The sequence below is a fragment of the Ostrea edulis genome, chromosome 6, assembly GCF_947568905.1.
Source record: "Ostrea edulis chromosome 6, xbOstEdul1.1, whole genome shotgun sequence".
NCBI lineage: Eukaryota > Metazoa > Mollusca > Bivalvia > Ostreida > Ostreidae > Ostrea > Ostrea edulis.
In genome coordinates, this window is record NC_079169.1 from 52,956,218 (window position 1) to 52,968,272 (window position 12,055).

General features: G+C 37.6%; 1 protein-coding gene across 2 annotated transcripts; it reads left to right on the top strand.

The window, feature by feature from the left end:
- Window positions 1-519: 519 nt before the first annotated feature.
- Window positions 520-9,363, top strand: LOC130046841 (sialin-like). Of its 2 annotated transcripts, XR_008795870.1 has the most exons (10): window positions 520-883; window positions 1,079-1,312; window positions 1,406-1,493; window positions 1,596-1,682; window positions 1,906-2,057; window positions 2,148-2,291; window positions 2,387-2,519; window positions 2,655-2,896; window positions 4,484-5,003; window positions 5,549-9,362. XR_008795870.1 is itself a non-coding variant. In XM_056139983.1 (9 exons), exons 1-9 carry the CDS (start codon window positions 578-580, stop codon window positions 4,697-4,699), a joined length of 1,602 nt encoding a protein of 533 aa, XP_055995958.1. In that variant the 5' UTR covers window positions 520-577; the 3' UTR covers window positions 4,700-9,363. The 2 variants fall into 2 exon arrangements, 1 of the variants encoding a protein (XP_055995958.1); XM_056139983.1 differs by having other exon boundaries at window positions 4,484-9,363.
- Window positions 9,364-12,055: the final 2,692 nt, after the last annotated feature.

The window sequence follows — 12,055 nt, forward strand, 5'->3', positions numbered from 1 at the left end:
ATATATATATATATATATATATATATTATATTATATATATATATATATATAAGCGCACTAAAATGACCAATGACGCGAACAACACTGAATTATCATTTTCGGGACCTGTCCCTTCTTCAGGACGATAGAATATTTACATACAAACTTGACGTGATCCAGCGTAGGACGGATTAGTTCAGTTTAGTCTTGACGCTCGATAGAAACAAACTTTCCAAACACTTGAACGCATGAAACAAGTCAGAAAATAAATTAAATATTACTATACATTATGCTGTATAATTTCCTCTGCATAACACTGACAATGCATCAAAGCCAACTCATAAGAATCCCCTTTGGGACATTTTATTTATTCATTAGAATGCATCGCGTTGTTTTCTATACGGACCAAGCTATACTATTACATTGCATTTATCAGTAAACATAAATGTACAACGACAGGCAGATATCGTACTTCAATATCCAAGGTAATGATTTCTTCCATTGGTTAGTTTTTGTGGATGTTTATTATGCAGTTAAAGTACATGTAAACACTCGTGTTTTTATGAGTAAAGTATTATCCTCTCATTGAGCCTCTGGTATGATTTTAGTTCCCTGGTGGACGTCTTGGCGAGTTCGTTTTTCCGGTCTCTGTTTTGTGGGTTTCTTCTTTCTGTATGCCCAAAGAGTCAACCTCAGCATCGCTATCGTCTGTATGATCAAGACAGAGCTCTCGGCACCGGAAATCAAGTATCACTCAAATGCCACCAATGTCTCTGTCTCCGGGACGCTTCCTCAGAACGTCACAGCAGGATATGAACAAGGTTTCTTAAATCAGACCAGCGCTCCAGGGGGTTCATCTATTGTGACCAAAACATGCCCAGAGCCGTCGGATTCTCAGAACTTGGTATATTTGTTTTAATTTTAAGACCTGCGGAGTTAATGGTATTGATATAAATACTGTTACTATGTATTTGAATAGTACATCCATATCGTTACGACACTAGTTTTACCATAGCTGTGCAAGAAGATAAATGGTTGGCGGGACAATTTTGTCACGTTTTCTATATGCCACATGTCATTGAATGCTATTCTTTTATAGGAGGGTGAGTTTACGTGGGACAAATCTCTTCAAGGGGGAATTCTTGGAGCTTTCTTCTGGGGATATACGGTGATGCAGATTCCCTCGGGTGTCCTCTCGGAACGCTTCGGTCCTCGCTATATGATTTTTACAGGAATGTTGATTGTTTCTATTTTGACCATCTTGTCTCCATTTCTTGCCCGTGGAAGTCCTTATTTACTTATAGGTACACGTGCACTCTTAGGAATAGGAGAGGTAAGGAAGTCGTGTCTCGCTTACCTATACACTATATTTTATTCTAGCGGTAAGTGTTTGACAGTTGAACTTAATAAAATATATCTTTTGCAGGCAACGATGTATCCAGGAGCACAGGTTTTTTGGTCCAAATGGTCGCCTCCGCATGAAAGAAGTCGACTTGTAGCCTTTGCGTTTGGAGGTGAGTGTAAACACTAGACAAGGACTGGAAGTAACAATGACTACTAAGAGGAAAGAGGACTTTTCTGGAACTGTTTGGATCTGACAATTTTTTAATTTTTAGGCTCTCAGCTTGGAAATGCACTGGCCTTTCCAATATCCAGTCTTCTCTGTGAATATGGCGGCTGGCCGTCAATCTTCTTTTTCTTAGGTAAGCATAAAATCACAAAAAAGTGAGTTTAAACACCTAGTTCTCCATTCACTGATTACACTACCATTCCATATTTCAACAACATTAGGTATTAATTGTATCATTATCTATTACGAAGAACACGTACGGTAGTCATGTTACGTTAAAATAGAATTTCCCATAGAAATACTGGAAACTTTTACAACATCTCTGGTGTTCCATTAATAGGACCATTTCATCTTAGGATCCTGCTCGTTGGTTTGGACACTGCTTTGGGGGTTCTTCGCCAGGAACAGCCCCGGGGAGATGCCAAATATTACAGATGTTGAAAAAAAGTATATCGAACATTCACTTGGAAAAGATAGACTTCCGGAGCAAGTTGATCTACGGAAAAAGGTTCGAAATGTTGATTTTAACACAATTGTTTTTCAAATTAAATCTGAGATATCTTTGATGCCGTTTGTCGTGCAAACGTAATTTTTGTAGAGCAAGCCATGGAAATCTTTTTTGACGTCACTACCAGTTTGGGCTATTCTTGTTGCCAACGCCGCTGGTAACTACAGTGCCTACATGCTCTTGACTCAGATGCCGACGTACTTAAAGGAAGTTCTCAAATTCGGCATTAAGTCTGTAAGGAGATGAACACGATCACTCAAATACTCACCGAACACATGTGTAATTGAATGAATGACTGGGATACTGTATGAATTGGCGTTTCTTTTCAGAATGGTCTTTATTCTATGATACCGTACCTGGCATTCTGGCTGATTATTATTCTGGCGGGAATTTTTGCTGACACACTTATTTCAAATGAAATACTCAGCATCAAATGGACAAGAAAGCTGTTTTGTGCAATAGGTAACAAACATACATGTACATCGTCTAGATATTGATAATGATGCTGGAGTGTGGAGAACTAAAGAAGCAATAAGATACTATAACATTGCCAAACCACGATCAGTAATGTGAACATGACCGAGGTTTCTTTTGTAGGGCACTTTGTACCCGCGGCTTTTCTGATTGGTTTGGGTTACATGACGTGTTTCCAACAAGAAGGCGCCATTGCGCTCTTGTCGCTGTCTATGGCCTTCTGTGGCTTTCAATTTCCCTCCGTATTTGTCAACCATGGTGATATCGCTCCAAATTATGCAGGAACTATTTTTGGAATCACCAACACTGGAGCAAGTATCCCAGGGATCATTGCGCCATATGTGGTGGCATCTATCACTGTCAACGTAGGTTTTACCTCAATTTATAACGTATTCAGCATATACACCACACATTTCAACATTTACCCATATTTATCACCATTTACCTCGTACATCTCAACATTTACCTCACACATCTCAATATTTACCTCACATAACTCAACATTTACCTCACACATCTCAACATTTACTTTACATATCTCAACATTTACCTCACACATCTCAATATTTACCTCACACATCTCAACATTTACCTCACACATCTCAACATTTACCTCATACATCTCAACATTTACCTCATACATCTCAACATTTACCTCACACATCTTAACATTTACCTCATACATCTCAACATTTACCTCACACATCTCAATATTTACCTCACATAACTCAACATTTACCTCACACATCTCAACATTTACTTTACATATCTCAACATTTACCTCACACATCTCAATATTTACCTCACACATCTCAATATTTACCTCACACATCTCAACATTTACCTCACACATCTCAACATTTACCTCATACATCTCAACATTCACTTCACATCGTTAGTCAACTTAAATGCTTGTTTTCTAGGAATTAGATTTTCTATTCGAAATTTAACTTGAAAATCAGAGGTGATATATAAGTTGATACTACAAGCGACTCTGTCTAGTCTAGTCAACTAACTATCTCTAAATAACAGGGTCATGTGATTTTTAGTGATCCAAAGCAAAAACTTTTGTTGTTTGATCAGACTTATCATGTCTGTCTGTTCGCCTGTCTCATGGTATCATGATTATAAAGCAGACGAATCGGAAGCTCGGACAATAAGGTTGTTATGACCATTAAGTCAGATCGCTTGGTTATAATGGGGTCACAAAGAATCATACGATGACTGTGTTAACTGTCTGGACCAAAACTTTGTAACAAGATCTGTTTGTTTACGTTACTATCGTATTAAAGTATCTTACAAAGGTCAAGAACAAATGGATTTGCCATATGAATTCTTCTTCAGTCTTGACTTTGAATGTCACGGGTCCTCGGAGATGACCTTAAAAACGAGTGTCTCGTGTCACGGTATGTGTGACACGCTAAAGAACCCTCACTGCTCAATGGCAGTAAGCGCCGAGGATAGGCCTAAATTTGAACCCTTCACCGGTCTTGGTGACGTTTCCATATGAGTGAAAAATTCTCGAGAGGAACGTTAAACAAGATACAATCAATCAATCTTAACTTTGTAAATCGGATAACCATGTCTGACAGGAGTTACTATGCAATCTGGCACGAGACCTGGTCATTAAAGTGCGAGTGTCTCACGTAGACAGAATAAAGTCTCCTTGGGACAATAATCCATTCGCTTACACAATGATGTGGTAATGTCACGACCGGACTCAATGACATCTCAGTATTTTAGAATTAGAGCAAGTTCTATTTCAGTCTACTTTTGAGGAGATTTGAAAATTACTAGCTCGGATCTATCTTGATATAAAAGTTCTGAATTGCTGACTCGCGATATCTTTTTCAAAGCAACGCAACGTCAATTTGTCTTTTCTTTTGTAACTGCCAAACAATGCGTCTAATTATCCTGCCTGATTAAAACTAATGAATCAGATTAATTTTCAGAAAACTCAAGAAGAATGGCTTGTAGCGTTTTATATTGCCGCTGTAATCTACTGTCTGGGGGCCATTTTCTTTCTCATCTTCTCTGATGGAGAAATTCAAGAATGGGCCAAGGACGAAGAGGAAATGGAGGAGGTGATTGACTCAATGGTCGACAAACTACCGGAAGTGGAGGAAACACCTGAAGATGATGACGTGTTTAAAAATGAAATGAAGTAGCGTTGTTTTCATATACATGTTTTAATATAATTTTTTTTTACTGTCCTTGGTTAATCAAAACTTGAGGAGAATTATATGTTTAGTCCTTACATTTAGATAGGTATAAACAACTCTTTCTGTTCTGCTGAATCACTCAGACATTCTAAATTGGTATAATGCACTACTCACTGTCTTATGTTGAATGAGATATTCTCAATAGGTATAACGCTCTGCTGAATGAGACATTCTCAATAGGTATAACGCTTTGCTGAATGAGACATTTTAAATAGGTATAACGGTCTACTGAATGAGACATTTTAAATAGGTATAACGCTCTGCTGAATGAGGCATTTTAATTAAATAGGTATAACGCTCTGGTGAATGATACATTCTAAATAGGTATAATGCTCTGCTGAATGAGACATTTTAAATATGTATAACGCTCTGCTGAATGAGACATTTTAATTAGATAGATATAACTCTGTATTTAATGAGACATTCTAAATAGGTATAACGCTTTGCTGAATGAGACATTTTAAATAGGTATAACGCTCTGCTGAATGAGACATTTTAATTAAATAGGTATAACGCTCTGCTGAATGATACATTCTAAATAGGTATAATGCTCTGCTGAATGAGACATTTTAAATAGGTATAACGCTCTGCTGAATGAGACATTTTAATTAAATAGATATAACTCTGTATTGAATGAGACATTCTAAATAGGTATAACGCTTTGCTGAATGAGACATTTTAAATATGTATAACGCTTTGCTGAATGAGACATTTTAAATAGATATAACGCTCTGCTGAATGAGACATTTTAATTAAATAGGTATAACTCTGTATTGAATGAGACATTTTAAATAGGTATAACGCTCTGCTGAATGAGACACTTTAAATACATGTAGGCATGGTCTTCTACTCAGTTTTAAATTGAATCAGACATTTTAAATGTACATGTAGGTATAGCCCTCTACTCGCTGTTTTAAGTTGAATGATATATTTTAAATAGGAATAACGCTCTATACTGAGTGAGACATTTTAAATGCATGTAGGCATATAGCTCTCATTGTCTTATGCTGAATCACACTCCGGCCTTTCGTATACATGTATCAGTAGTCAATATTCCTTAGAATTAATGGATGCATAAAACGGAAGTACGTGACTGAGAGAGAAACGTCAAAATTGTTGATGAGTCTGTCGTGCATTAATGAAGCAAAAGAACATTTTTACTGATCCCCCAAAAAATCTAATATCAGGTATCGTCATCATCAGTAATTTTCTGGGAGTTGATGGGGAAATTAGACTAGAGTAACCGTTAAATAGGGAGAGTTGCGAAAAAGTCTCGAGAAATCTCGCCAAGGAACTCTTCTGATGTTTTGATGACACCTCAATGCAGCTTTATTGTGATGTATCAATATTTGTCGTGACGTTGGGTGTTGCTTTCATCTACTTAAGGCAAGATTCACAACACAGATTTCGTCGTTGTGTGGTTACAAGTATTTCGCCGGGGGATACCGTGTTCCAAACTGTTGACATTTTGCGCCACGTGTTCTTGCACTCAGATACGCAACGTTATCAATTAAAATTTAAACACTGAATCTCAATTCATAGATAGAGTTGTGGATGTGGAATTTAGAACAATTTGATATTTTCCCCTAGTAAACAAAATTAAGAAATACAGGGGATATAGTAGTAAACACAGCAAATAAAAAGTCATATAATTATAGATCTCGGAAGCACAGATTAAGTCTGAAGGTCATTCAGCCGCTGTCCTAATGGCAGTAATAGAGTGTGTGAAGGTCATTAAATTGCTGTCCTAATGGCAGTAATAGAGTGTGAAGGTCATTGAATTGCTGTCATAATGGCAGTAATGGAGTGTGTGAAGGTCATTAAATCGCTGTCATAATGCCTGGCAGTAATCGAGTGTCTGCAGGTCTTTAGGCCGCTGTCATAATGGTAGTAATCGAGTGTGTGAAGGTCATTAAATCGCTGTCATAATGGCAGTAATAGAGTGTGAAGGTCGTTGAATTGCTGTCATAATGGCAGTAATGGAGTGTGTGAAGGTCATTAAATCGCTGTCATAATGACAGTAATAGAGTGTGAAGGTCATTAAATCGCTGTCATAATGACAGTAATAGAGGGTGTGAAGGTCATTAAATCCCTGTCATAATGCCTGGCAGTAATCGAGTGTCTGCAGGTCTTTAGGCCGCTGTCATAATGGTAGTAATCGAGTGTAACGAGTTATGGACAATACATAAATAAAACTTCTACAATTTACAGCCGATTACAATTACAATTAAACGTAGACTTGAAACCATGCACAATATTTCATTGTAATTTGCAGATATGCATATTGTCAGGACAGATGGATCCAATTGTTATCCTAAAAGTTATAGTGGATCTAATAGGAGTGCAGGGAGTAAAATAACACTGTACTTCTCCTATATGGCTTATCGATAAGCCTTGAAATTTTGTACAATACTTCATTATCATATATTGATGTTAACATTGTTCTGACAAGAGATTTAATTTACAGTGGATCAAAGAGGAGTGTGTATAGCTTTTTCATTGTACAATGGTATGTTCACTTTCTTATGGTAGCTCCGCCCTCATGGGACTTATCAAAATTAATGGTTCAAAGTAGAAAAGTTGTATTGATTTCCACTTGATATATGTTAAAGTCAATAACCGAAGAGAATATATATGTTGCTAGATTTTTAAAGATGTCAGACATACAAAAACAAAAGTTGATATCAACATCAGAAAATCGCACATTTTCATTAAATAACATAATAATGATAAATAAAAACTGGTTAAACTGACAAAATTTCAATTTCAATAGTTTCAAAAAAAAAGACTGCTGCCTTATACATACATGCATATATATATATATATATATATATATATATATATATATATGAATTAATTGTGGATACCAAGGAAATCATTGCATTATAGACATACATTAGAGAAATACCAGCATAGGAGTTATCGCCCTTGATAACATTTTTGTAATATAGATAATTGATTATTTATAGAAAATATAAACTTTTTCAATATCAAATTGTTTACCTTTTTTTTTAATATAACCCAGTGAATAAAATTACTCCTAAAGATGTATTTCTATCATGGACAAATTTTAATGAAATAAAGATTTTGCAAAAACCCATGACGTCACACGAGGGTGGAATTACTGTAAGGCATTGGTCTCATCGTTGTTGAATCTTCCCTCCATCTTTTCCCTCAATGCACAAAGTACAGTTTATAATGGCTATGTTCTAGTTCATGCTCTCTCCTCCATACCATGCAGTAAATCAAGCGGATGGGGTCGTAATTTAGAGCACTCTCAATTTGGAAAGCTAGGGACACATTTATTTTTAACTAAAACAAATCACAATTTTTCTAGATTTCATTTCTCTTGGCACTAGTGATTCTTTTCACAAACTAATACTCAGATGACAGGGGACCTCTTCTGTAGTTTCGCACTTGCTACATGGAGTGTGAAAGAAGAGGTAATGATTAATTTTAGGGACAAAATTCTGTAGGTCAAGGTCATTCTACGAAATAAGATACTGCATAATATTATACATTTTACATGTTGTTGACATCATATAAACTGCATTATTCCATTCTGCTTGAGATATTGAATACTGGTTCAAAAGATTATTCATGGCAAGGAGGCGTCCATCTTTGCGTAGCCAAAGTTCTTATAGAAGTCCTGGCTCTTCATAACTCATGGGAACCGAAGATTCATGTAAGCTGTTATGATCAAAAGTTCTTCGTCGTCATTTTCAATATCTCTCGAACCATTGAGCTGTTTTCAATGAAACTTGCAACAAAGCATTCTCAGGTAGTGAAATTCAATCTTCCTTCCAAGTTTCTTTAAATCATCATCCCCAAGGCCAGGATGGGACCACAACAACAGTAATTCAAAGTCATATATATAATCGTATATATAATTCTTTAAAATTCGTACCGATAAGAACATAGGTTCAATTTAACAAATTAACAGCCAAATGGCCCACATAATCACGTAGATTAAAGTTTGTTCTCATCTTGACCTCCAGGGTCAGGACGAGGTCACATTGGAGAATATATGTTATATTTTTAATTGTAAATGTCATCCTGTAGTTTACGTTCAAGTTTGTGCACATCATGAACCCCTGCTGCATCAGAACAGAAATTCAAAGTTTAATATACCATGTATGTGGATTTAGAATTGTTCTCCTAAGGGGGGGGTGTCACAATAACGCTTTTGAGTTTACAATGGAGTATTTACAGTAATCTAACATTTGATACAATTCATGAAAATGACAATCAAACACTCTTACCCATGTAGAGTCAATCGTAATTACTCAGCTATTTCCGTAACCGCAAATAAACCGGTTACGGAAAAGGACAAGCGCGTGATTCGATTGATGTTGAGTATATGGTGGCCCGCTATTAGGACTTGGCTTCTCAATTGTTCAGTCATCACTAGTGTTCCAATAAGAGATGACTCGGGTGAGCGTTGTGACCCACGAGCCTCTTGTGTTATGCTGTGTTCAGTAAAATATTTTTGTTAATTCCATTAACACTATTTTTTTTAGTGTGTTGTATTGTATGATTTTGGTATCAAACTTTTGTGCCGAAAGTTGTTAATAAAATTATACTTTATAATAAGTTGTCTTCCTTCGTTTCTGCTAAAATTACTCGGGAATAATGGATTGTCGACTTGGAAAATTGCTATTCAGTTGATGGTTGTCGTAAACAAAATTCCTTAAGCAGGAACGAACCCACGCTTTTTTTTTTTAAAGGAGGGGGTCTACCTTACTTTAGGTTTTCAAAGGGGGATCCATCCTCAAAATGCATTATTTTTACCCTTTTTTAAATACATGTAGCAATTTGGGGAGGAGGGAGGGGGGTGGGGCGTCCCCGGAATCTCCCCCATCTGGATCCGCCACTGATATGACTCAGGGATGAAGATAAATTCAACTGTTAGTAGATTTGTGTTAAGGTCTGATGCTCAAGACAGATAGAATGTTATGTTTTATAAAACCTACAATTAGCTGCACAGGTTTCAGATCTACATGTATTCTGTTTGGTCACATTAGTCATTCGGTTGACTTCTATCCTCGTCGCCCGTCGTTATTTTTTTGAATATCGTGGACTTCTCAGAAACTATCAGGGCTCATAAACAATTTTCACCAAAATCGCTGTGTAGCATGTTTGGGTCTAAGGGTAAAAATAATATGAATTCCTTAGGGGTGTAGCATAACCTATCAAAGAAATACAAAATTAAGAGTCGGGCAAACACGGACCCCTGGACACTCTACAGATACAGGGGTCAGGTGCCCAGGAGGAGTAAGCATCCCCTGTCGACCGGTCACACCCGCCGTGAGTCCTATCAGGTGTCCAGGAGGAGTAAGCATCCCCTGTCGACCGGTCACACCCGCCGTGAGTCCTATCAGGTGCCCAGGAGGAGTAAGCATCCTCTGTCGACCGGTCACACCCGCCGTGAGTCCTATCAGGTGCCCAGGAGGAGTAAGCATCCTCTGTCGACCGGTCACACCCGCCGTGAGTCCTATCAGGTGCCCAAGAGGAGTAAGCATCCTCTGTCGACCGGTCACACCCGCCGTGAGTCCTATCAGGTGCCCAGGAGGAGTAAGCATCCTCTGTCGACCGGTCACACCCGCCGTGAGTCCTATCAGGTGCCCAGGAGGAGTAAGCATCCTCTGTCGACCGGTCACACCCGCCGTGAGTCCTATATCCTGATCAGGTAAACGAAGTAATCCGTAGTCAAAATCAGTGTGCCAAGAACAGCCTGACAATTGGCATGAAACATGTCAGACAGCACATGACCCTATGACAGGTTGTATTAGCAAACTAGATCGTTGTAACGAATAACAATATTTCATTATCACGTACATATGGTGTTTGTGTCTCTCAACTGATTCAATACGCGATAGTATATCAATTTTAAATCGAGGCAAGCTACTGACAAATAAGTTGATGTTACACGGATTTCAACAGTCTTGTTTGAAGTCTGCATTTTGCGAATACTATGGTCATTATAATGATCTTATTTGCGAATACAACCTGTCGTTAGGTCGAATGTTGTCTGACGTGTTTCATATGAATTGTTAGACCGTTGTTTACATACAGATTTTGATTGAATTACTCTGTTTAATCCCATCCTGAAAGGTGTGGCCGGTAAACAGGGGATCCTTACTCCTACTAGAGACTTAATCCCACCATTGGTGTGTTCAGGGGTCCGTGTTTGTCCTACTTTTAATTTGTGTATTCTCTATGGGATTTCTGATATTGATCACTGTTCATTATTTTCACTTCTCATCAAAATATTTTCTTCTGAATGTCTAGCACATAGTCCGAGTGCAAAATCACAATGACCTCTGCGAAATCTGTCACAACATTGTGGAATTCGTAACCCGTGGGTAAGGATGCCTGACACCAAACTGAGAATATGTTACTTTTAAAAAAAAAAATGCGATGCACACTTGACCATCTTGCAAACAAAGAATGTATCCATTTCCAATCTCAATGGCTGTGTAAGCATGTGACAGTGTGGAGGGAATTCCATCTCAATGATTGTGTAAGTGTGTGACAGTGTGGAGAGAGTTCCATCTCAATGACAGTGTAAGTGTGTGGCAGTGTGGAGAGAGTTCCATTTCAATGACTGTGTGACAGTGTGGAGAGAGTTCCATTTCAATGATTGTGTAAGCGTGTGACAGTGTGGAGAGAGTTCCATCGTCATCGAAACGGAAGTACCGGTATTTGACTTGCCTAGATGGTCGAACGGTTTAGCGTGCTGTTAAGATTTGGTTCCGCAGGTCGCGAGTTCAATGCCGGATAGGGGCGGAATCTTTATATCGTGAATTTCTCCGTGTTTTGTATACATGTCCATATAGATAAAAACAGCACAAAGCCGATTGACTATACTCAACTAGTTTTTGTAATAATTCTTCACGGGTATAACTATGAATATACTTAATTATGATTGGATGATTTTTCTATACTTATTTCTATATACTAATATATATATATATATTCTAATATATATACATGTGTGTGTGTATATATATATATTATATATATAAGCGCACTAAAATGACCAATGACGCGAACAACACTGAATTATCATTTTCGGGACCTGTCCCTTCTTCAGGACGATAGAATATTTACATACAAACTTGACTTGATCCAGCGTAGGACGGATTAGTTCAGTTTAGTCTTGACGCTCGATGGAAACAAACTTTCCAAACACTTGAACGCATGAAACAAGTCAGAAAATAAATTAAATATTACTATACATTATGCTGCATAATTTCCTCTGCATAACACTGACGATGCATCAAAGCCAACTCATAAGAA

What these genes read in the sequence shown, in the direction of transcription:
- LOC130046841 (XM_056139983.1), top strand. Translation starts at nt 578, where the DNA reads ATGATTTTAGTTCCCTGGTGGACGTCTTGGCGAGTTCGTTTTTCCGGT. An exon ending in CACTCTTAGGAATAGGAGAG is followed by an intron (nt 1,313 to 1,405) that starts GTAAGGAAGTCG and finishes TATCTTTTGCAG; the next exon opens with GCAACGATGTATCCAGGAGC. An exon ending in GTCAATCTTCTTTTTCTTAG is followed by an intron (nt 1,683 to 1,905) that starts GTAAGCATAAAA and finishes ATTTCATCTTAG; the next exon opens with GATCCTGCTCGTTGGTTTGG.